The sequence below is a fragment of the Podarcis tiliguerta genome (genome assembly GCF_965153285.1).
Source record: "Podarcis tiliguerta genome assembly, chromosome: 3".
NCBI classification, from domain to species: Eukaryota; Metazoa; Chordata; class Lepidosauria; order Squamata; family Lacertidae; genus Podarcis; species Podarcis tiliguerta.
This window is the reverse complement of record NC_139536.1, coordinates 15,585,780-15,606,867: the sequence shown is the minus strand read 5'-3', so window position 1 is coordinate 15,606,867 and position 21,088 is coordinate 15,585,780. Positions and strand designations below refer to the sequence as shown.

The 21,088-nt window shown below is 41.5% G+C and overlaps 1 protein-coding gene across 1 annotated transcript; it reads left to right on the top strand.

Moving 5' to 3' along the window:
• Positions 1-21: 21 nt before the first annotated feature.
• APMAP (adipocyte plasma membrane associated protein) lies at positions 22-18,937 on the top strand. The gene is made up of 9 exons (XM_083432864.1): positions 22-666; positions 4,887-5,003; positions 8,979-9,094; positions 10,544-10,636; positions 13,391-13,507; positions 14,428-14,602; positions 15,280-15,414; positions 16,121-16,313; positions 17,493-18,937. Exons 1-9 carry the CDS (start codon positions 575-577, stop codon positions 17,700-17,702), a joined length of 1,248 nt encoding a protein of 415 aa, XP_083288990.1. The 5' UTR covers positions 22-574; the 3' UTR covers positions 17,703-18,937.
• The last annotated feature ends 2,151 nt before the right edge of the window (positions 18,938-21,088 follow it).

The window sequence follows — 21,088 nt, the reverse complement described above, 5'->3', positions numbered from 1 at the left end:
GGGCGGGGACGGCCTTACCGACGTTCAGGCGCGTTGTGTGGGCGGGGCTGCGTATTACGAAGCGTCAAGCGCGTGTGTGTCAGAGAGAAAGTCGATCCCATTAGAGAACAAAGAGAGAGGGGTCTTGTCTGTGGGCAGCACTGAAACGCCTCAGCCAGTCATTGCCCGAAGAGCGACGAGGCGCTGGCTTCGTGGAAGCTGAGGGCGGCCCATTCGGCTCTCTGGTCACGGGAGAAGTGGCTTCAGAGCTGGCTGCCGTCGATTGGTCTACCCTGGGCGGCGGGGTGGGGCTTCGGCGAGGCCGTTGGGTAGCCGTTGGGCGGGCATAGCCGGGTGGGCGGGGCTTCGGTGGGGCGGCCGTTAGGAGGAGGCGTGGCTCTGGCAGCCGTTGGGCGGGTATGTTGGGGGAGGGGCCTGCGGGGCCCCAGCCTGGCGGCCGTTGGGCAAGCATGGAGGCGGGGGCGGAGCTCCGGGGCGGGGCGGCATCACCTCTTGGCGCTGCGTGGAGAGCTTGTTCTGCGGCGGCGGGCGAGCGCGCTTCTCCTCAGTCACGCCGAGGGGCGACGGGGGCAACATGAATGAGGCGGAAGGCCTGAGGCAGCGGCGCCCTATACGCCCTCAGGTGATCACCGAGGACAACACGGCTCAGGAGACCAAGGATGGCAGGTGCGTGAGGGGCGTCGGCCGGCTTCTCAGAGAGGTGACCTCGTGGGCGCCCGTCCGCCCGCCTGCTCCTGAGGGAAAGGGGTGCCTTCCTGTTGTTCCGCGGGGCGCGAGGGGGCCGGAAAGCGAGCCCCCGCCTGGGCCCTTGAGGGAGCAGCTGGGTTGGGTGGGCGGCGTGAGGCGGCATTCCCCCTCGGCCTCCTCCCCAGACCCGGGTTTAAGGAGTGGGTCTTGCCTGGCCGAGGGTGCTTTGGGGCGGGAGGGGAGAGGCTGAGCTGCCTCCTTGCCTAGGGCAGGGTGGAAGGTGGAGAGGGCCGCGTAATTCTGCAACGAGATGCTCCTGAGCGCAAACCTTTTTGGAAGGCCTCTCATTTGCTCGCATTTATTCGTATATAATAATAATAATTTGATTCTTTTCTCTCTCAGTGCTGCCAAGGCATGTAACACGATGTAACGCAAACACGGTGTATTGTGTGTCTCGTATTGCATTGTATTTTGGCCCTGCTGTTTACAACGCTTTCTTCTGCCTCCCCACAGTAAATACACACGCGCGCGCCCGGCCCCTTCTGTGATCACAATATAGCTACCATAAAAACAAACATGTGGATTTTATTAGCATTGCTCGTATGCTGCACTCAAAAAAAATTTGGGCATTCATTTCTAACCTACCAGAATGTAGATCGAAAACTGCTTGGGAAGGAGGAATCCAGCTCTCCCCCGCCCACCCATTATACAAGGCTGTAAAGTGTCAAACGTGCTCGTGTTGTATAAACAAAAAGAATAATTCTGCAATAAAGGCAATGAAATGGCAGTAATAAATAAACAAAACCAGAAGAGAGACCTAAGTTGAAACCTTTCTAAATCCCAAATGTGTGGTAACTAGTTATGGAAATTGGGGAGTGCTGCACACGCACAGGACATGTGAGATCCAGTGTGGTGCAGTGGTTAGTGTGTCAGACTGGGACCTAGGAGACCAGCGTTGAATCCCTGCTCCCTCCACAACCATGAAGTTCACTGGGCCAGTCACTTAGCCTAGCCTGCTTCACAGGGTTGTTGTGGAGGTTAAATGAGGAGGGGGAGAAGCATGTATGCTAACTTGAGCTCATTGCAGAAAAAAGTGGTAAATAAGTACAATAAAAATAATAACTCTTCTTTTATTAAACTCTGTATAAAATGCCCTGGTCAGAACTCTGGTGTTGAAAATTGGTTCCAGCATTGAAGCCTGTTAAGCTCATTTGCAAAGGAAGCATTATGTAGAGAGGACAAGGGTTAACTAGGGGAGAGTTCAGTCATCTTTGCAGCATGGCGAAATCTTCAAGCTCTGTTGAAGTATATGGAGTTTTCTGGTGACAACATTGTTCAAGTACTAAATTCAGATAAGCGATAGTTTGATGGATTTGTGTGAGCAGCTGAAATACGAGAGTATGACTCAAAAATGCTAATAGTCATGGCAATCATGGCAATAGTATCCATGGCAAGCCCCTTCATAAGTACATTTCTGAGTATGTTTGCTTATTCTTACTGTGTTCTTAATGTGACTTACTATGTGGTTTGGGGGATGGCTTAGTGAGTCTGAATTAAGCCCTAGCCACTGGAAAGAACAGCCTGGTTTGCACTTTATGCTTTATCATGGTTTATTAAACGATAGTTAGTAAACTCTGGTTAATAACTATGGTTTCTTTACTGCCAACAAACCATCACGTGAAGCCTTGATTTTTGCTGACTTATGAGCCTTGGTTTCTTCTAACTTTGGCTTGACATTACAGTGGTACCTCTAGTTGCGGACACGATCTGTTCTAGGGTGGTGTTAGCACACCGAAAAGTCCGCAACTAGAGACCTCTTCTGCGCATGTGTGTGGCGCAATCAAGCACTTCTGTGCGTGTGCGCATGGCGAAACCCGGTTGCCGCGTTCACAAGCTGAAAAGATGCAACATGAACCTAATGCAACACGAGCTATGACTGTACATGCAAACCCAGCACTCTGTTCATATTTCAGTTTGCATTTGGACTGCAGAATACTGTAATTACATTTATGCTTCCTTGGAGGAGTATTTCCTTATTTCCCAATGGCTAACATATCTGATTCACCTTCCAGTAAACACATGTTTCCATTGTACACCTGTACCTGGAGGTAATCTATGGAAGAGAAAAGGGGATAATTATGTCACATCTCCTTGGGACATAATGTTGGGTAAACCTCTTGGGTAAACCTGCTTGAATTTGTTATCCTTTTCAGTGATTGTACCTATCCTTGATCTGGTGTGTGTGAAAAACAGTTTATAATCTACATGTTACCTTCACACCAAATCTGGGAGAGAGAAATTTGGGAGAGAAATTACTTAGGTAGGATACTTTCTACGTTGCAGAAACATGTAACAAAAACAATAAACTTCCAGCGCTTCGGGTTCTGGTTGTAAGCTCTTGAGTCACACAGACCTATTGCAATCTTGCATGTTTGGGGTGGGGCAGGGCTCCTTCAACAATAGTTCTCAGGTGTAACTAATCCGATAATGCCAAATTCTGCTGTCCCAGAATTTCTATACTGGGAAGAAGGCTGCATGTTGGTGTCATCAAAACTGCAGTTTGAGAAACTGAATTTTATTTTAATTATTTAACAGGGAATTCTTTTTGCCTGTCTACCAAGAAGTAATCCCATTTATTTCAGTGGGGCCTGTTGGCTGATGTTTGTTATCTGTCCTATGGGCATATCTCCTATGGCTGAATTTCTTTACCAAATTCCGTGTTGCTGGTGGTCTTCAAATTAGACATGTTAAATGAAAAAGAAGTATACGGATAGGTTTTTGAGCAGCACAATTCATTTTTATCCATGTTCAGCATTTCTTCACTTCTTTGATGAAATGTTGATGTTCAGACCTTGCCAGCTCCTAGGGCCTTTAAGCCTGTCTTATCCCTTCCCAGTTGTTTAAAAAAAGTCATTTATGTGCTGATCAGAGGAAAAAATGCTGCGTAACATTCCTCTTAGCAGAGGTTTTGTCCTTGATTTATGAAGGACACCATACTGTATTTGTTAATAACAAAGGTCTTCATGTATCCAAATGTACTCCAGTATCTATCTTTGTAGATAACTGAAGAGAAATGGTACAGAAAATGAGATTTCAAGTTTTCTTTGCTTCGTTTTCCTTTCACAAATCATGGCGATTAAAAAGCTTGCTAAGGGTTAGAAATGCAACCTTTACCCTGAGAAAGTAAAATCTTAAGCTAGTTTCATCCACAGAACTTCAGTTCTGTTTCTCCCACTTACTAACCCTTAATCTCTCTTGAGGCTATAGAAAGGTTTGGATTTAAACTGTCAGATTCATGCATTGTGGATACTACCTCAAACACATAATAATAATAATAATAATAATAATAATAATAATAATAATAATAATAATATTTTTATTATTTATACCCCACCCATCTAGCTGGGTGGCTCCAACCACTCTGGGCAGCTTCTAACACATACTGGAAAGTACCAGTCACATTTAACATGCAGAGTTCTTAAATCCACTTACCTGTTCTCCATTGGCAAATCCCCTGTTCCCACATGCCCTCCACAAAGATTCTTTGCATAAGCTGCAAAGGTTCAAGTAAACACAAATCTCTGCAGTTAAGAGAGAAGTAGAAAGAGGTGGTGATTTCCCTCCCTTTCTGCTGCCTGAGCTTTCTGCATCACAAGCTATATCCTTCCTTGGGAGTATACTGTTAAGAATGCAGGTGGGATATTAATTATGAACTCTAAATGTTTAAATTCTTGCTTGTGGATAACTAACAGAAGGGGAAGAAGGGTAGGCTAGAATCTTCTTAGACATGATTTCCGTGTGCAGGGAGCTTTTCTACACGAAGCATTTGTATGTGTAATCTTACACCTGCATTTTGCAATGGTACGTTCCTGAGATGTCATTTTGTGATATACTGAATGTATAGCTCAGTTGTAACATCATTGATAAATTGTAATGGGTTTGAAAAGGATATTTGGAGTTTTTTCTTCATTTGATTCCCCTTTGATTAGTGGAATAACGTAATCATTGAGTTCATACAACATGCTTATGTGGAAAAACTAGGCATACATTGATGTATTGCTAGTTACACATTCATAAAATATTATAATCTTCGCCTGAAATCGCTGGTACAGATTTACACTAACCCACTGGTGATCATTGTTTAAAATTGTGCAGAGCTTCAATTTAAGTTTCTAATCTGTTTTGTATTTTTGTTACAGTACTTACAGCAACAAAGTATTCCGTGTGACTTTCATGACTTTGGCTGTATCGCTAATTATTCCCTTATTTGGAGCAATAATTCTTCTGGAGTGTCCAATAGACCCTCAGCCTATAAGGTGAGTTGCAAAGTATGTATGATATCAGAATGTAGCATATAATTTAAGTGTTTAACTGAATACTTAATTAGGATTTTTTTTTATCGCCAGTAAGTTTAATTTTTTTCCTTCAGAATGCAGGTATTAGTAGGGTAAGACCTGATTAAACTGTGATGTGTAGTATACACAGGACTGTGCAGCCTGCTAAGATATACAGTATTCTGATATTGAAAGATGTATCGAAAGCTGGATTGCTTTTGGTATCTCAACAAATTTCACATTTGCTGTCTCAGTTCAGATCTTAGAAATGAATAACAGTTGCTGTATGTATCTTTTAAATAAATGCAATCAAATATAAGGAAGATGGATAATTGATTTTTGAAGTGAAATGAACAGTGCATCCTTTAAGACTGCAAGCAAAGAAGAGGATCTTCAAGCACAATAGGACTTCTTTGGCAAGTGTTCTCATCTGGCTAGAGCTGGTTATTCATTTGTTTAGCACCATGGGAATTGTGTCAACTCCCCTTGGTGAGTCTGCTCTGCACCTGTCTTGCATACATGTTTGCAAAGGTGCCTACATGGACTTGATCCAACACAATAGGTATACCTTGTTCATGGGTTGTTCAGATTGCTCAGCTAAAATGAGCCTATGGTCTCTCTGCATTTAGGGTCTCTGCAAACATGAAGCCAAATGTGGATTCAGCACATTTTTAGGAATATTGAGGGAAGGAAGAAGGATATTTGTATGGTACCCATGGAGAGAGCTTAATGACAAGAGGCCCAGTTCTCTTGTACCTCGAGCCAGAAGTTCACCAAGAAGTCTTTGAAGGAAATTGTACTTTGGAGGCTCTGAGAGCACCCCAAAGTGACATCTCTCATTTGGGAAAGATTTCAGAACAAGGAGAACACTCCAGATTGATAAAATCCCATATTGTTGAAATGAGAGTATTCAGTTCTCATTTCAGTCTTGCCAGGTGTTAGTACTAAAGCTTTACTGCATTGGTTTTGAGAATGAATATATGTTTGGATGATATATATTTAAACCATATTTGGAGTAGATCTACTGAAATCAGTGACAAGTTAGTCATGACTGACTAAATTCATTTTTTTCCAGTGGATCTTCTCTGAGTACGGCTTGGTTGGATGCCACCTTTCATATTTTCACCACCAGAGAGAAGGCCTTTTCAGTAGTGGCACCTGGTTTATGGAACAGTTTAACCCTTTCTTAGGGGTTCCCCCACATGACTTAAGGGAACTTATACAAATGCTTGCATGTGAATTTGTACACACTCCTGAAACTCAGGATAACGCTTCCATGCATCTGAGGAAGTGGGCTGTTGCCCAGAAATCTTCTGCTGTAATAAATTTGACTTACTTTATTATTATTTTTCATAAAATTTATACACCACTGTATTATTTTAAAAAATGAAGTGGTTTACAAAAGATAAAACAGAAAAATCAAGACAAATCTACAACCTTACTTTAAAACATACAAAAGTTAAAATACTAAAACAGATTAAAATTACCGTATTTTTCACCCTATAGGACGCACTTTTCCCCCTCCAAAAATGAAGGGGAAATGTGTGTGCGTCCTATGGGGCGAATGCAGGCTTCAGGAGAGCCGCAGCGCCAGCCCCACAAGGTCGGGGGACAGCGGGGAGGCGGAATGCCGCCATCCCGCTGTCCCGGACCTGGTCTGCAGGCGGGTGGTGGGGAGAAGAGCGCTTCTCCCCGCTGCCTGCCCTGCAAGCTCCGGGGACAGCGGGGAGGCGGAATGCCGCCATCCTGCTGTCCCCGGACCTGGTCTGCAGGCGGGTGGTGGGGAGAAGAGCGCTTCTCCCCGCTGCCTGCCCTGCAAGCTCCGGGGACAGCGGGGAGGCGGAATGCCGCCATCCTGCTGTCCCCGGACCTGGTCTGCAGGCGGGTGGTGGGGAGAAGAGCGCTTCTCCCCGCTGCCTGCCCTGCAAGCTCCGGGGACAGCTGGGAGGCACAGCGCGTCTTCCCGCTGTCCCCGGACCTGGTCTGCAGGCGGGTGGTGGGGAGAAGAGCGCTTCTCCCCGCTGCCGGCCCCACAAGCACCTGGGGGGGGGGGGAATAATTTTTTCCCCCTTTATTTCCCCCCCAAAAAAACTTGGTGCGTCCTATGGGCCGGTGCGTCCTATGGGGCGAAAAATACGGTACCTCAGTTTTTAAAGCATCTGGGTAGGATTTTCTAAAAAGGAATATTTTTAGCAGGTGCCAAAAAGTGTACGGTGCTCATCAGAATAGTCACGCATGAAAACCTGGGCCCAGGTGAACACCTGCGTCACAGCTTTACAGGAATACAGCTTACATTCACGTAATAATGTGAGACAGTTACATATAGTTAGGCCTGGGAGACTAGACTTGTTCTTGTGACAGGTTATGCAGTGGTGGTATGTTGAGCAAACCTTTGTAGAAAGAGGAAGCTGCCCCTTGGTCAAAAGCACCCAAACCTGCTGAGCGTTAAATGCTGCCACAAACACACAAAGAAAGGTATGCTGGAGAAGCAAATGCAAACAAATGTTTGATTACACATTAGACTGAAAGCTCAGAGAAAAATTGGCAAAGGCTTTTTTTGGGGGGGGGGGGGTTTGAAACTAAGTCAAACATGGTTGTTGTAGGTTATGTATCATTATGACTCCCTGCTGCCTTTGGCACCCTGCTTCCTGGGTCCTTTTTTATTTTGTGTTTGAAATGGGGGGTTCTGTCTTGTAGTATTTATGCAGTTTCTCCCTCCCGCTGAATGCTTCTGTTTTTTGCATTATATTTCAATTGTGTTCTTTGCTTATATAATGGAGGCCATCCATATAACTTTCTTATGAGGAGCCATACATATGTCAGAATAAATACTTTATCTTTTTGAGTTTTTAAGGCTACAGTCCAAAGCATACGTCTGTGAATCAGGTCCCTCTGAAATAAGTGGGGCTTACTGTCAAGTAAATAAGGTTAGATCAACCTATAAATCTTACTGTCATGATAAGTTTCAGGAATTGACAAATTTAACATTCGTAATCACATCTCTGTCCTTAGAATCCTCCATTTCATAGAACCTTTCATGTTGTATTCAGCTTTGGTCCATTTAACTTACATTATCCTGACAACAAAATACAGGATTAAGTAGCGCTAAGCAGATCTAGAACAGGGAAATGGCTACTATTTCATTTAGGTAAGATTCTTTCCTAAGCTGTTTGGTAGTGTTACTGACCACCTGGTGGTATGATCATTTCTCTGGATGACTACATCTTATTGGCCAAAGTAATCACGGTGTGTATTTTGAAGTGATCTTTAAGGTGTTCCATAAAAGCAAGTCTCATTAAGAAGCATTTTAACTTGTAATGGAGAATTGTTTCAGAAAAGCTATGGAAATAATTGAGTTACAAATATGCAGTATTAAAATGCTTCAACGTTGGAAATTAGTACAATGTTGAAAACTGAAAGCATTGTCATTTGAACAATTGGTGTTTGTTCATTTGACACCAAACTAGAATAGGAAACTAGCATAAAAGATGTACGTGTGGAATTTTCCCCAATAGGTGGTCCATTGTATGTCCTTGTGATAGTGTCCATCATGCTGATCTTGCAAATGCCCTGTTTTGTTTTTTTTCCTATTTTGAATTAAAAGAGATCTGCAGGCCTCTCTGTGGCTTTTCTATCTCAAGTGTGTTGACTTGATGCTGGCTTATTTTGCATGTTATGTTAAACTATAGTTTAAACTTTCTATCAAGATATTGTAACATTTTGGATCTTATGTTGATGCGTTTTATGTACACAAGTATATACCTTGATCAGACTTCCATACGCAGTATGAGCAGAGTGTGTTTGAAACTCATGTCCAGCCTCACCTGCCTTTTAGTGCCCGAGGTAGAAAGGAAAACTAGGTTTATCTGTACCCAGAATCTTCCAAAATTGGTTGGCTCCCTGCCCTTTTCTTTCAGCCCACCGATGAAATTGCTTCTCCTTCTTCCCCTCTCCTAGCTTCAAAGAACCTCCTCTCCTCACTGGCGCATTAGAGCCAAACTTCAAGCTCCGACAAGCAGAAAGGCTATTTGAAAATCAGCTCGTTGGACCAGAATCTATTGCAAACATCGGCGGTAAGCACAATAACGTCTGCATGCTAAACTGTGAAGGGTCTTAATGCTTGGAGCTTGAGTCAAACATGAGACCTTCTGAGCCTAGCAAAAATCATTTTTTCTCTTGCTCTGTTCTTTTCCCCAAGTACTTTATAGCAGGCTTTCTCAAACTCGGCCCTCCAGATGTTTTTCTACAATTTCCATCATCCCTGACCACTGGTCTTGCTAGCTAGGGATCATGAGAGTTGTAGGCAAAAAACATCTGGAGGGCCAAGTTTGAGGAAGCCTGCTTTATAATAATAACTACTCCATAAGTCATGTTGGTAACTCTTGGTGTAACCATTGATCATCTGTTATTGATCCAAATAACTCTGCAATTGATTTCTGAAATAATTAATTCAATTATATAAAGCACACAGTGAAAGAGCATGTCATGTTAGAAGATATGACATACTATAAGTTGTAACAGTGGTGTGGTTTCTGTAGCTGTTGTGGGATACGGGAAAGAGCTAGGGAGAGCTGATCTTCTACATCCAGAGAGCTAGTGTACCTTTGGTCCCCACCTGGTGTGCTCAGGGTCTAATACTCAAGGTGCCTGGATGTCCCTGCTCTTGTAAGTGGATAAGTGTCTCAATGGTTGCTGAGGAGCAACAATGGAACAGGGCTATTGCCTTCATGTCCTGCTTATGGTCTTCCTAGAAGCATCTGGCTGCTCACTGGAAAACAAGATGCTGGCTAGAGGTCCTTTTTTTTTCTGATCCAACATGGCCTCTGTAACTTTCCAGGAAGCAAATGGCAAGAATCACTATAGATTCACAGGCAACGCCATTTATTCACAGTTCATAATCAAAATAATAAACAACAAACGTATAAATTGCAGAAAATGTAACCGAACACACATACTACCAAAAATAGGACAATACCGAGAATGTCAAAATTCTGAAATAAGAAAATAACCATGAATGCTTAAGGTTGTCCCAGTGTTACAGTTAAAGGCTGGTCAATCTCTGATTACTTTTAACTATTGGGAAATGCATCAAAATAAAAAGCCATCTAGTAGCTTGGATTATGGAAGATGAAAACAATGCTTTCCCTTTCTACTGGAATCTTAATTGGTGAATAGCAGCCACCAGAGCTACAAAAATTCACTGATGGTGAGAAATCCAAGAGATACCAACATTAAAGAAAGTAAAAATTGAACAAGTATTGTATCTCAATATAAAGGATCTAAGTTATCCCTACAAAAGGTTGTGTATTTGGAGTCCTGTTTATGAGCCAGATGCTGACTGGAGTGTGTTCATGTGGCTTTGAGTCACAGATGACTGCTACTGTGGACATGATTTGAGGCTGGCTTTAGTTTTAATATTTAAAGGTCATGAGCTTTTTTATGAAGGAACAATGTACAATTCATACAGTACTTCCAGTTTCCAGAATTCATAAAAAGCATATCTTACAACTTGTCTCTCTTAGATGTGTTGTTCACTGGTACAGCGGATGGAAAAATTCTAAAGATTGAAAATGGCGAAATACACACATTAGCCCGGCTTGGACATGGCCCCTGTGGTAAGTTAGAGGAACCACGTAGTTTATTGCTGCTATTGCATTTCAGTCTGAATTGTATAGCGATTGTACTGTCAACATTTTAAGCTTTGCTAAGTCATTTGCTTGTATATTATCTAACTAACTTTTAAGGTGCACTAATGATTTTTCTTTTCCTAAATGGAAAAATAGCAGTATTTCATAATGTTCTTCACAGTGCATTTCAGGCAGTTTATTTTTGGTATATAGTTTCATGGGCCTTATTATACAGGTTTGGTCTGAGAACTGTGCCAATAATTGACTTGAAAGTGTGAAGACAGGAATGCCCCTGTGGAATAAAAACATATTGCTAACACTGGAGTAATGGTCAGTAATTCAGCGCACGCTACCATTTGTTATTTTTTTATGTATGCAACTGTATCAACACTTCCTGATGGTTCTCTTCTTGTGCTTCTTTTAACCTTCATCCCAATGATTCTAGCTAACTGCTCAACTGCAGCCCTGATTGTCACATAATGGCTTTGGTTGAAAATACCCTAGCTGAGTTTGACATGGGACAGCAACAGAGAGGATGTTCGGAGCAGGAAACTGACCATGCAGTGGTTAAGAGGAGCGGATTTGTAAAGGTCCATGTGTCACAAGGTTCTGTAAATGAAAGGGAGAATGCAGCAAGGTCTTGGGAAATTGATGCTCTCCCAGACTCATGGCTACCAGTGAAAAAATATACAGATTCCCTTATTCCAAGCTACCGAACTAACACAGCTATATTCTGGATATCTTCAAAAGAAATTATTTATTTCCAAACCAACCTTCATCCAATTAGTACAATGCTGTATAAAAAAATTAAACTACTGAAAGGAAAAAAAACATTACAATCCCTGCCATGTCACTGCCAAATGCACAGCACCCATTGCTTGTACTACCAGCCAGTCTCCTGCCAGTCTCATTGGACAGGTTGGGACCTGCTGGGAAAGGCACTCCATCAAGTAGTCCTAAGCTGTTCAGGAGTTTATAAATTGGGCCCAGTAGTTTATGGGAAGCCAGGACTGGTGGTGTTTGGCTACACTTGAGGATATCAGGCAGAAGATATAGATATAGAAGATATAGAAGCATGATTAGTCACACCAACAGGGTAAAGAACAGCTTCTATCCGTGGGCTGTTAGGCTGCTGAATGAAAAGATAACAACAGGGCAACTGACTTTTGGTTTGGTGTGCGTGCGTCAGTAAACGAGGGGAATTAAGACTAAGACTAAGGGGGTGCTTGTGTAATCTCACTGTATACAAGTTGTACAAGTGACAACAAAGTATTTCAATTTTTATTTCAATCATATAGCAGCCAGGCACAGTCAGTATCTCAATATAATATGGATAACATGCCCCTCATTCTGGTACTGCACATCATGCCATCTTTGACTTTAGCTTAGCTTAATACTATAGAAAAATAGAGGAACTATATCTGAAATTGCACATGAAAAATGAGAAACTACAAAATCTGAAATTGCACGTGAAGAATGAGAAGCCTCATTGCAGCATCCAGATTTGCACCATTACTTGTAGGATCTCATTTCCTTAACATCTATCCTTTGATTTTGTGTTTTTATAAAATTCTGTGTAGCTTTTCTTTTTCTCTAATGCTTCCATCCATTTATTTTGTCAATCACAGAGGTGCTTAAGGGAATATAGTATAACAGTGGTCCAACTTTTGGGAGTGATTGGCTTTAGCCTGTTAAAGTTGAGAGAGGCAACTCTGCATTGTTCTGACTAGAAATGTTTTCCTACATAGAACAGTGGAAGAGAAATGTATTTTGGAAAAAGGAAGTGACTTCACTTACTATGTTTTTCACAGGTTGTGCCATGTGAAATCAGTAAGGGGCAAGAAAGAGACTAACTGTTGTTCAGTACTGCTTGTTGGCAACTTGCAGAATGAACGTCTAGCTTCAAATTATTTCTTCTTTTGTTATAGGCACTGATACTGCTTGTGTTGGTTTCCTTTTCTGGAACAGCCAGTAGAGGGCACTGTGAACGTAAAAGTTTTAAACATTTGCTGCTTCTTTGGCTACATCTTCATTCTGCATGCAAAAAGAATAACTTGTCCTAAAAGTGGCAACAAAAACATAAATGCAATAAAAATCCACTATTAGAAGAGATTACACATCACATTTATTATAAGGCAACTAGTTATTTGTCCATGAAATTTTCACAATAAATATGTTAGGGTGACATTGAAGTGTCAGCCTACTTGTGCAAGAGGGAAATTCCCTGTTTGCTGGGGGGTGGGGGGGGGGGCAGAAGTGGGAGGAAAGGAAGGGGAAGTCTTGTTGCGCCTGCTGGCATGAAGCACTAAACAAATAGTTCCATCAGTGCAAGGATTTATCCTTGCGTAAGTAAACATTCTCTTCCTCTTGTGTGCCTCCTAAATCTGTTATGGGAGTTCCCCCACCCTCTGGAGCAGATTTAGGGATAGCACAGGGCGCGCACAGGAGGAGGAGAGGGGCGAAAGTCTTGTTGTGTTCATGCTAATCCTTGCACTAGCACAATTTAATGTTGCCCAGAAAATCTCAATAGTCTGCAAGGTGCATTGTTGTTTCCTGCAACAGATGACTAAAGGTACCATTTTGGAATTTTGTCAGCATAAAATGGTGTTGATATCAGTAAAGTTTTCCTGAATATTTGTTTTTGGATTAAATTCTGAAGTAATGGCATTTTTTCCTAAAGCAGTATAGAAATATTTGTATAAAACCTGCTGCTGTTAACTTGCTGGAAATGTGTCTTAAAAGGAACCAGAGAAGATGAAACCACATGTGGGAGACCTCTCGGAATCAGAGTTGGACCAGAGAACACCCTTTTTGTGGCAGATGCATACTATGGACTCTTTGAAATCAATCCTGTCTCAGGTAAACTTGCACTCTTGTTTTTCCTGTTTATGTTTGCTTTGGCCTGGCATTTCTTTTGTCTTCCTTGTGAAGTCGCTATGATCTCCTATTCTTCAGATGCTTTCATTTCCCTGCTTTCTTCTTAAACCCCTTCCCATGTCTCCTACTCCCTCCTTTTTGTCAACTCTCTTTGCACCCCCTTTCGCCCCTTCACTTCCTTTTCCAACTCCTCTTTGCATACAGATCACCCCCATTTTCATGTCTCCTTCCTATTCTGCAGCCGTTTGCCCACACGCCATGATGATATATGTCACTGTTTTAAGATGAGCAATCCTGTTCCGTCTTGTTCCGTTAGTGAAGATTATCAGCTGATGAATGTTGTACATACATGAGTGTTTGCTTGCTAATAAAATACCTGTTCTAAATTACTGTGTTGAATCTGGGAAATCATGCTCAAAGCAACCCCTAATACTGGGAATGAAACATGTTGTGTGAAAGGACTATGTAATATTCCATGGCTCTGCATCATTTTTCTCTCGTACACAAGAGGAAAATGACAGTTTTAAACAATGACAGAGGTTTAAGCAGAGCAAGCAGAGAGAAGGAAACACTCAGGGAAAGGGCGCTGTTTAAAGCAAGGTTTCAGTACCGCAAGAAGGGAGTTGGGAAAGTCTCAGCCTGATGGATCTGCCTACTTTAAATAACATACGACAAAAGCACACCTTGAAATGCAAGCTGTTCATTTTAAGAACAAAAAAACTTATGTGCAAACACAGATTCCTCTCCCTTAGCCAAAGTAAATGGAAATATTTGTAAATTATTTTCTATCTGCTATTCTGGTGCATAAGGAAAGCTCTTATCATTGGAAAGTTATTAACTACTCTAAATTTAAAGCATGTAGGAAAGCAAGGGGTTAACCAAGTCCTCCTTTCTGTGATCAGGTGAAGTGAAACCACTTGTGTCCTCCAAGATTCCCATTGAAGGAAAAAACATGTCCTTTGTGAATGATCTTACACTGACGCGAGACGGAAGGAAAATCTACTTTACTGACTCCAGTAGTAAATGGCACAGAAAAGACTATTCCTTATTAATCATGGAGGCTTCTGATGATGGACGGTAAGTCCCAACTGGGGGAAATCCTTGCAGTGTTTTGATGCCAGTTGCGAAAGCAGAATTTTGACAGAGCAGTACGACTGGGTTGCTTAGTGAGTTTCTGGTCTGTAGCATGGCTGGGACTGCCTGGTGTGGAATTTTCTCTTAGCCAATGTGCTAATTCTTAATTAAAGGTAATAGTAATAGCTTAATTGAATGAGCAGCCCCACCCTTGAGCTGGAGTTTAGGTTTCTTGTGCTCCTACTAATGCATACCTGTGAACCAGTGCTGTGGTTAGTGTCTTTCAAGCACGGCCCAGACAGGAGTGGTGAGACTTTTGAGGAGCCTGCAGCAGCAGGCTGCTTGTTTATGTTAAACCATAGTTCAAAATAAACTATGCTTAGAGTTGCGTGGAAACCAAGCCAATAAAAATACGGCATTACAAGCAAGTTTGTGAATGAAGCAACTAAGAAACATGTAGATTCACAGAAGTTAAATGAGCCTGTGAGTATTGAAATCTCTAGGAAACTGGACTATAATACTGCTCTGCTTGAGACCCCTTCTGACTTGTGGGTCTCTTACACATATGTGCTCCTTGTATTGGTTCTGTTATTGTCTACATGGTTATGTATTAGTTTGCACGTAACTTTATGACAAATGAATTTAAAAATTAATGACTGTGTTAATGGCTTTGCCCTTAGCTTGCTTGAATATGACACTGTCACAAAGGAAGTGAAAGTCTTAATGGGAGGGCTCCGATTTCCAAATGGAGTCCAGCTCTCACCTGCTGAAGACTTTGTGTTGGTGGCCGAAACAACTATGGCAAGAATACGAAGGTATGTGGGATGCCTCCCAAGGTGGCTATACATTAAAATTTGCACCAACAGCATTAGCCAAGTGTTTTAAGCTCAGCTATCTTTTTAGGGACGTGGGTGGCGTTGTGGTCTAAACCACAGAGCCTAGGACTTGCCAATCAGAAGGTCGGCGGTTCGAATCCCCGCGATGGGGTGAGCTCCTGTTGCTCAGTCCCTGCTCCTGCCAACCTAGCAGTTCAAAAGCACATCAAAGTGCAAGTAGATAAATAGATACCTCTCCGGCGGGAAGGTAAACGGCGTTTCCGTGTGCTGCTCTGGCTCTGGTTCGCCAGAAGCGGCTTAGTCATGCTGGCCACATGACCCGGAAGCTGCACGCCGGCTCCCTCGGCCAATAAAGCGAGATGAGCACCACAACCCCACAGTTGGCCACGACTGGACCTAATGGTCAGGGGTCCCTTTACCTATCTTTTTAGGAATATATTCGAGGCAAAGTTTGTTGATCATTCTTGTTGAAGAGGCTTTTCTAAATACTGTGCTCTGCAAGCGAACTCACTGCTTTTACTATGCAAACTGCAGACTCACTTGCTCTGACGAATTTTGCCCACTTGTGATATAGTAGGTCTTTTCTTGGCTCTTCTTCCTCCTGGGAAGCACTTGTTGGTTTCTATGGTTCCTCCTTGACATGTGCTATTATCTTGTAATATATTAATGCACTTTAATTTTGCAGATACTACGTATCTGGCCTGATGAAAGGTGGAGAAGACATGTTTATAGAAAATATGCCCGGCTTTCCAGATAACATACGTCCAAGCAGCTCTGGAGGTTATTGGGTGGCTATGTCAGCTATTCGGTCCAATCCTGGATTTTCTATGTTGGATTTCTTATCTGAAAAACCATGGATTAAAAGAATAATATTTAAGGTAAAAGAAATTCTGCTTTGATGATAAATTGCATAACCTATCTTGAGAGCCAATTGGTTCATTTAAAAAAAGACATTTAAAAGCAGTATTTTAATATTAATGTTTCTCAAAAAGTGATTTGAAATAGCCGATTTATGGACAGATCATATTGCCCTCACAATGATAGAGCCAGAATACCGGGCAATATCAATCAAATGTTTAAATTGTGTGACTCTTTGTTGTGCTGTCTCAAAGATGGTGGCAGCAAAAGGAAGTTCGGGGGGACGGATTTTTCCCCCCCTTGAGAGTCTTTTTCCTAGTCAAGCAGTTGTTCCTGCTTTAGGCAGATGGTATTGAAACCACTCCAACCCCTAGGACTTTGAGAGGCAATGGCTGTTGGAGGCACCTGTGAAGTCCTCCCTCCCTTTTGGTGGTGCTGGCAAACGGAAGTTCCGAGGGCTGATGTTCTTCATTCCTCTTAGCAGTCCAACAAGTGTCCCAGCTGCCAGCACTGGTGCTTATTACCTTATGTGCTTGTTGGGCTGGTGTGAAGATTGAAACACATCAATATTTATATCCCACACCTTCAACATAAATTTACGTTCCCAGGGTGGTTTACAAGTTTATGAAACATAAAAGTAGTTTTTATTTTTATGTAGCAGAACAAAGCATAAAACGGATGCAACAAATTAAAAAGCACTAAAACTGCAACATTCACTCAAATAGACAGTAAATTAAAAATGCTTTAAGATTAAAATGCTTACATTTGCAGTTTTTTAAAAAACAAAAAGCACCCATCACGAGAAGCTTAATTTGGGCAAACTGTAGGCAAGCTTTAACACTCCCCATTGATTAGTGCACCCTTACCCAACCTAGTGCCCTCCAAAAGCCTTGGGCAACGGCTCCCGTCAGCCCCAGCCAGCATGGTCAATGGTCAAGAATGGCGGAGAAGCCATCTAAAACATTTGGGTCGTGGGCACCAGGTTGGGGAAGGCTGATTTAGTCAAGATACTTGAGCATATGCTTAACTCTGCCCCAAAATAAATTGTGCTTCAAAGAGCTTTTGGATGGCTTATACCCTTTGGACATTCTGGGGTTTAAAATCTGAATCGGTTAACATATTTTAACTGACTGTTCAGTGTACCTGTAATGCTTATGACTGAGGTGGTTATCCCTAAAATGAATACTTTCTTCCCCCAGTTGCTCAGTCAAGAAATGGTGATAAAATTTGTGCCCAAGTACAGCCTACTTCTAGAACTAAGTGACACCGGATCCTACAGAAGAAGCTTCCATGATCCAAATGGAATGGTGGCAACATACATAAGTGAAGCACATGAACATGATGGACATCTCTATTTGGGCTCCTTCCGGTCTCCCTTTATTTGCAGACTGAACCTTGAGGACGTCTAAGTCTCTCAGCCAAAAGCACTGCCACTGTTGTCTTGAGTTCCTCTAGAAGGGCAAACGGCCCAGGAAGAAGAATGAAATTGCAGTCAGTCATGAGCACTGTAGGCCCTAAGTAATTTGCAGGGAATAACGTTTGAGTGTTTCTTACATTAAGCATGCCATGCCATAAAACCAGTGAACCCAATACACTATTGTCTTGTGCAACTCCCATTTGAATTGGTGGGCCTTGTGTAGAAGAAATTCTTGGTGAGTTGTATACAATCTTTGGTATCTACTTACACATAAATACAAAATTACCTCATGAAAACAAAAGTTGCTACATCTAATAATGTACTTTAGAAGCTGCTTCCACTAGTGAAAGATGTACATAATTCTGTCTGCACTTCAAATAACATACTGGAATTACATCCTTGGACTTTACTTGCTAGTCCAAAATGATGTCTTGCATGCATTTGCTTCCAACTTGGATTTGTCTTTATAAGCATGTTTTTCTAAGCATGCATATTATAAAAGCTATCATTTATAGATGTATTAATAAGCAAATAAATTACAGGTATAATTCTATTTTCTGTCCGCTGTTTTCTGCATGGGTAATTTTAAAGACATGAGATCGCTCCTGTGTGGCTCTCTAAACTTGAAAATGTATCCTCTGAATGGTAAATAGATACAACTGACTTGGAAGAAGCTTGTTCCAGAGTCTTATTTTGTCTCTGCGCAGATTATTTGACCACTAACACAATCTTTTCAGTCACAGGAATGCTTTCATGTCATTAGATTGCAATGTAGGAAAAAGCCTTTAAACCCTGTACCTGACTGGTGTACAAGCTATCCGTTGAGGCCTTTATTTCTCGTATGGATTTGACTGGAAACTGCACTCATATAGTAATAAACATAAGGTTGACTCAAATGTATAAATTGTATGATTGAAATAATTTTTTGAAGCACATAAGGAACTGATATTTTGTTACTTAAAGTATATTTTATTTTATGTTTTTGACTCATAATGTTAAGTGCTTTTATTATTATTTGGGTAGTTCAGGGGTGTTTTTTTAAGATGTCAAGATTTTGTCAGAAGAATTTAATATGCATAAGGTTTTTAAGAGTAAAACCAACCAATGCTTTGCTGGCTTACTGAGTTACATCTGGGCAGCATTTCAAATAACGCAAACAAATGTTAAAAATCTTTATTATAATTTGTCAATGGAAACTACAGATTAAATGATTAAATCATCCAATAATTGTAGTACAGTATCTTAATTATGTATATTTTGTCATTCCTTTTAAAAAAAATGATTGTGAAATTTACTGGATAATTATGAACATAAAGCTAAACATAATAAACCAACGAGATAAGAACAAAACTAAAAAGTGGCAGTAGCAAATAAACATTCAGCTAAAACTCAAATCTTCAAGACAACAAAAGCTTAACAAGGGCATCGAATTAAAATACCTTGTCAAATAAAACATTTTTTGTCCAATACTGAAAACTCGTGAATGGAGGAACCAGGCATAAGCATCTAGGAAGCGCCACCACAGAAAAGGTTCAGTCCCCCAGTTATATTTCCCACCTCTGTACACCAGGCAGAGGAACCTGGTCCTTGAGAGACCCTTGTCCTAAGCCAAGCTGTGCAGGTCTTTACAAGTTAAAGCCACTGATTGGTTTGGTCTTACTGAGCCCCAGCCCCAAATGTTAGGGCACTAGCATGCAATGTGTTGCAAACAGATTGCCACTTTGGAAACCCGTACAGTTGCAAACAAGATTGCTGCTAGTAAACCTATAAGGGCACTAAATTTGCAGGCACGTGGTGGGTAGAAGTACAAATTCTGCATGAGAAAGAATTTGGCTTCTACAAGGGGCATGTCTTGCCTTGAAACTTCCTGGGATTTTGTAAGTATTTAAAAAAAACATCCAGCAGGGAAATAATTTGGCTTTTTTTGAAAGTTCAAAAATAATAAACCCTGGGCGGGATCCATATGGAGTTAAGTTGCATGTATGTCCCATTGAAATCGGTGGGAACTAATTTAGTGATTAACTTGCCATTGATTCTAATGGGATCTAAGGTCCAATTAACATAATCTGGATCCAGCCCATTATTACCTTCAAATTTTATTAAAGGAAATGGATTACCATAAACTACACTTGGTATTCCAGTATTTTCTTAAAAATTATCATTCCTGCTCAACTCTGCTGCTGCCTACCTTTACCCAAAAGACACCCATTTTAGTTTATTGATAATTGCTGAATTCTATAATTTAACAAGCCTATCTCTAAGCTGGGGTATTCCATATATCTTTTATTTAGCATGTAAAGGTTTTGCTGTTGTGATCATATAAAAAAATACCTTACGGAAGTTCTTTTCTGAACTAAGTAAGTAAATTTTCAGATATTTTGGTATCTACATTTCAACAGCATACAGCCCCAGTGTACTTGAAACTCCTAAGCATAGTGTACAATTATTTCAGGGGAGTTTCTAGGTCCTACCTTACATCCAATTTTTTTGGGTTTTTTTTGAAAAGGTAGTTAATCGGTAACTCAAGTCTATTCAGAGTAAGTGCGCGAAAGTTATCTCCAAATGTTCAGGGCCTAATCCACCTAGGTTCTGGACATAGTGAAAGGGGATGAATTGTGGTATTAAGTTCCTTGCCTAAGCCTTTGCTAGCTGGTTAAAAAGGGAGGGCAGAATGATAGCGGTCTATACCTGTCCTGTCCTGAAATTTCAAGGACCCCATCTGCTCTGAAAACCAACGGAGAAAATAGAATACTATTTCTCGTTCATATAGTATCTCTATTTTTAATCCAGAAAAAGCAATAGTGCGCCAAGTATTAGAAAATTGCGAAATAACTAGTCTTATTCTTTGTGATTTCTGCATTTGGCAGTCCCTTAAGATGTCTCTCAGGCCTAGCTTAGACAACTCTGTTCCTCTTCAATCGTCGCAGCAAGAAAGCAAACGCCACACTTTGCAGTCAGCTGCTCCTTCGTGATTCATCCTCCATTGGGATTAATTATTGATAATGTAGCTGCAGTAAGTTTCTATGGCAGGCGAAACAGCTTTGTCGGGCAAAGAACACTGGCTCATTGCAATAGGAGAAAGCATGCTGCTCTCCTTGGCTGTAGAGAGGTCTGGCTTCGGAGTGTGCATGGACATGTTTCCTGCAGTTTGTTACGAGACAATTTAAAATTAGATTTTGTAGGAGGCTTGCGGCTCACTTTCTAAGCTACCCATTGGAATCGGGACTACCTGTCAGGAAATTCCACATGTATGGATTTTCAATTTGTGTTTTACTAAATGATTCCTGTGCATTCTGCCATGTGTTTTTGAGATATATATATATATTTTCCGTTGCCCTTGTGCAATACACCTTTTGAGTACTGTGACAGAGAAAGTAT

Coding starts and splice junctions, on each gene's coding strand:
- APMAP (XM_083432864.1), top strand. CDS start 575: ATGAATGAGGCGGAAGGCCTGAGGCAGCGGCGCCCTATACGCCCTCAG. Junction 667..4,886: donor CAGGAGACCAAGGATGGCAG/GTGCGTGAGGGG, acceptor TTTTTGTTACAG/TACTTACAGCAACAAAGTAT. Junction 14,603..15,279: donor GAGGCTTCTGATGATGGACG/GTAAGTCCCAAC, acceptor CTTTGCCCTTAG/CTTGCTTGAATATGACACTG.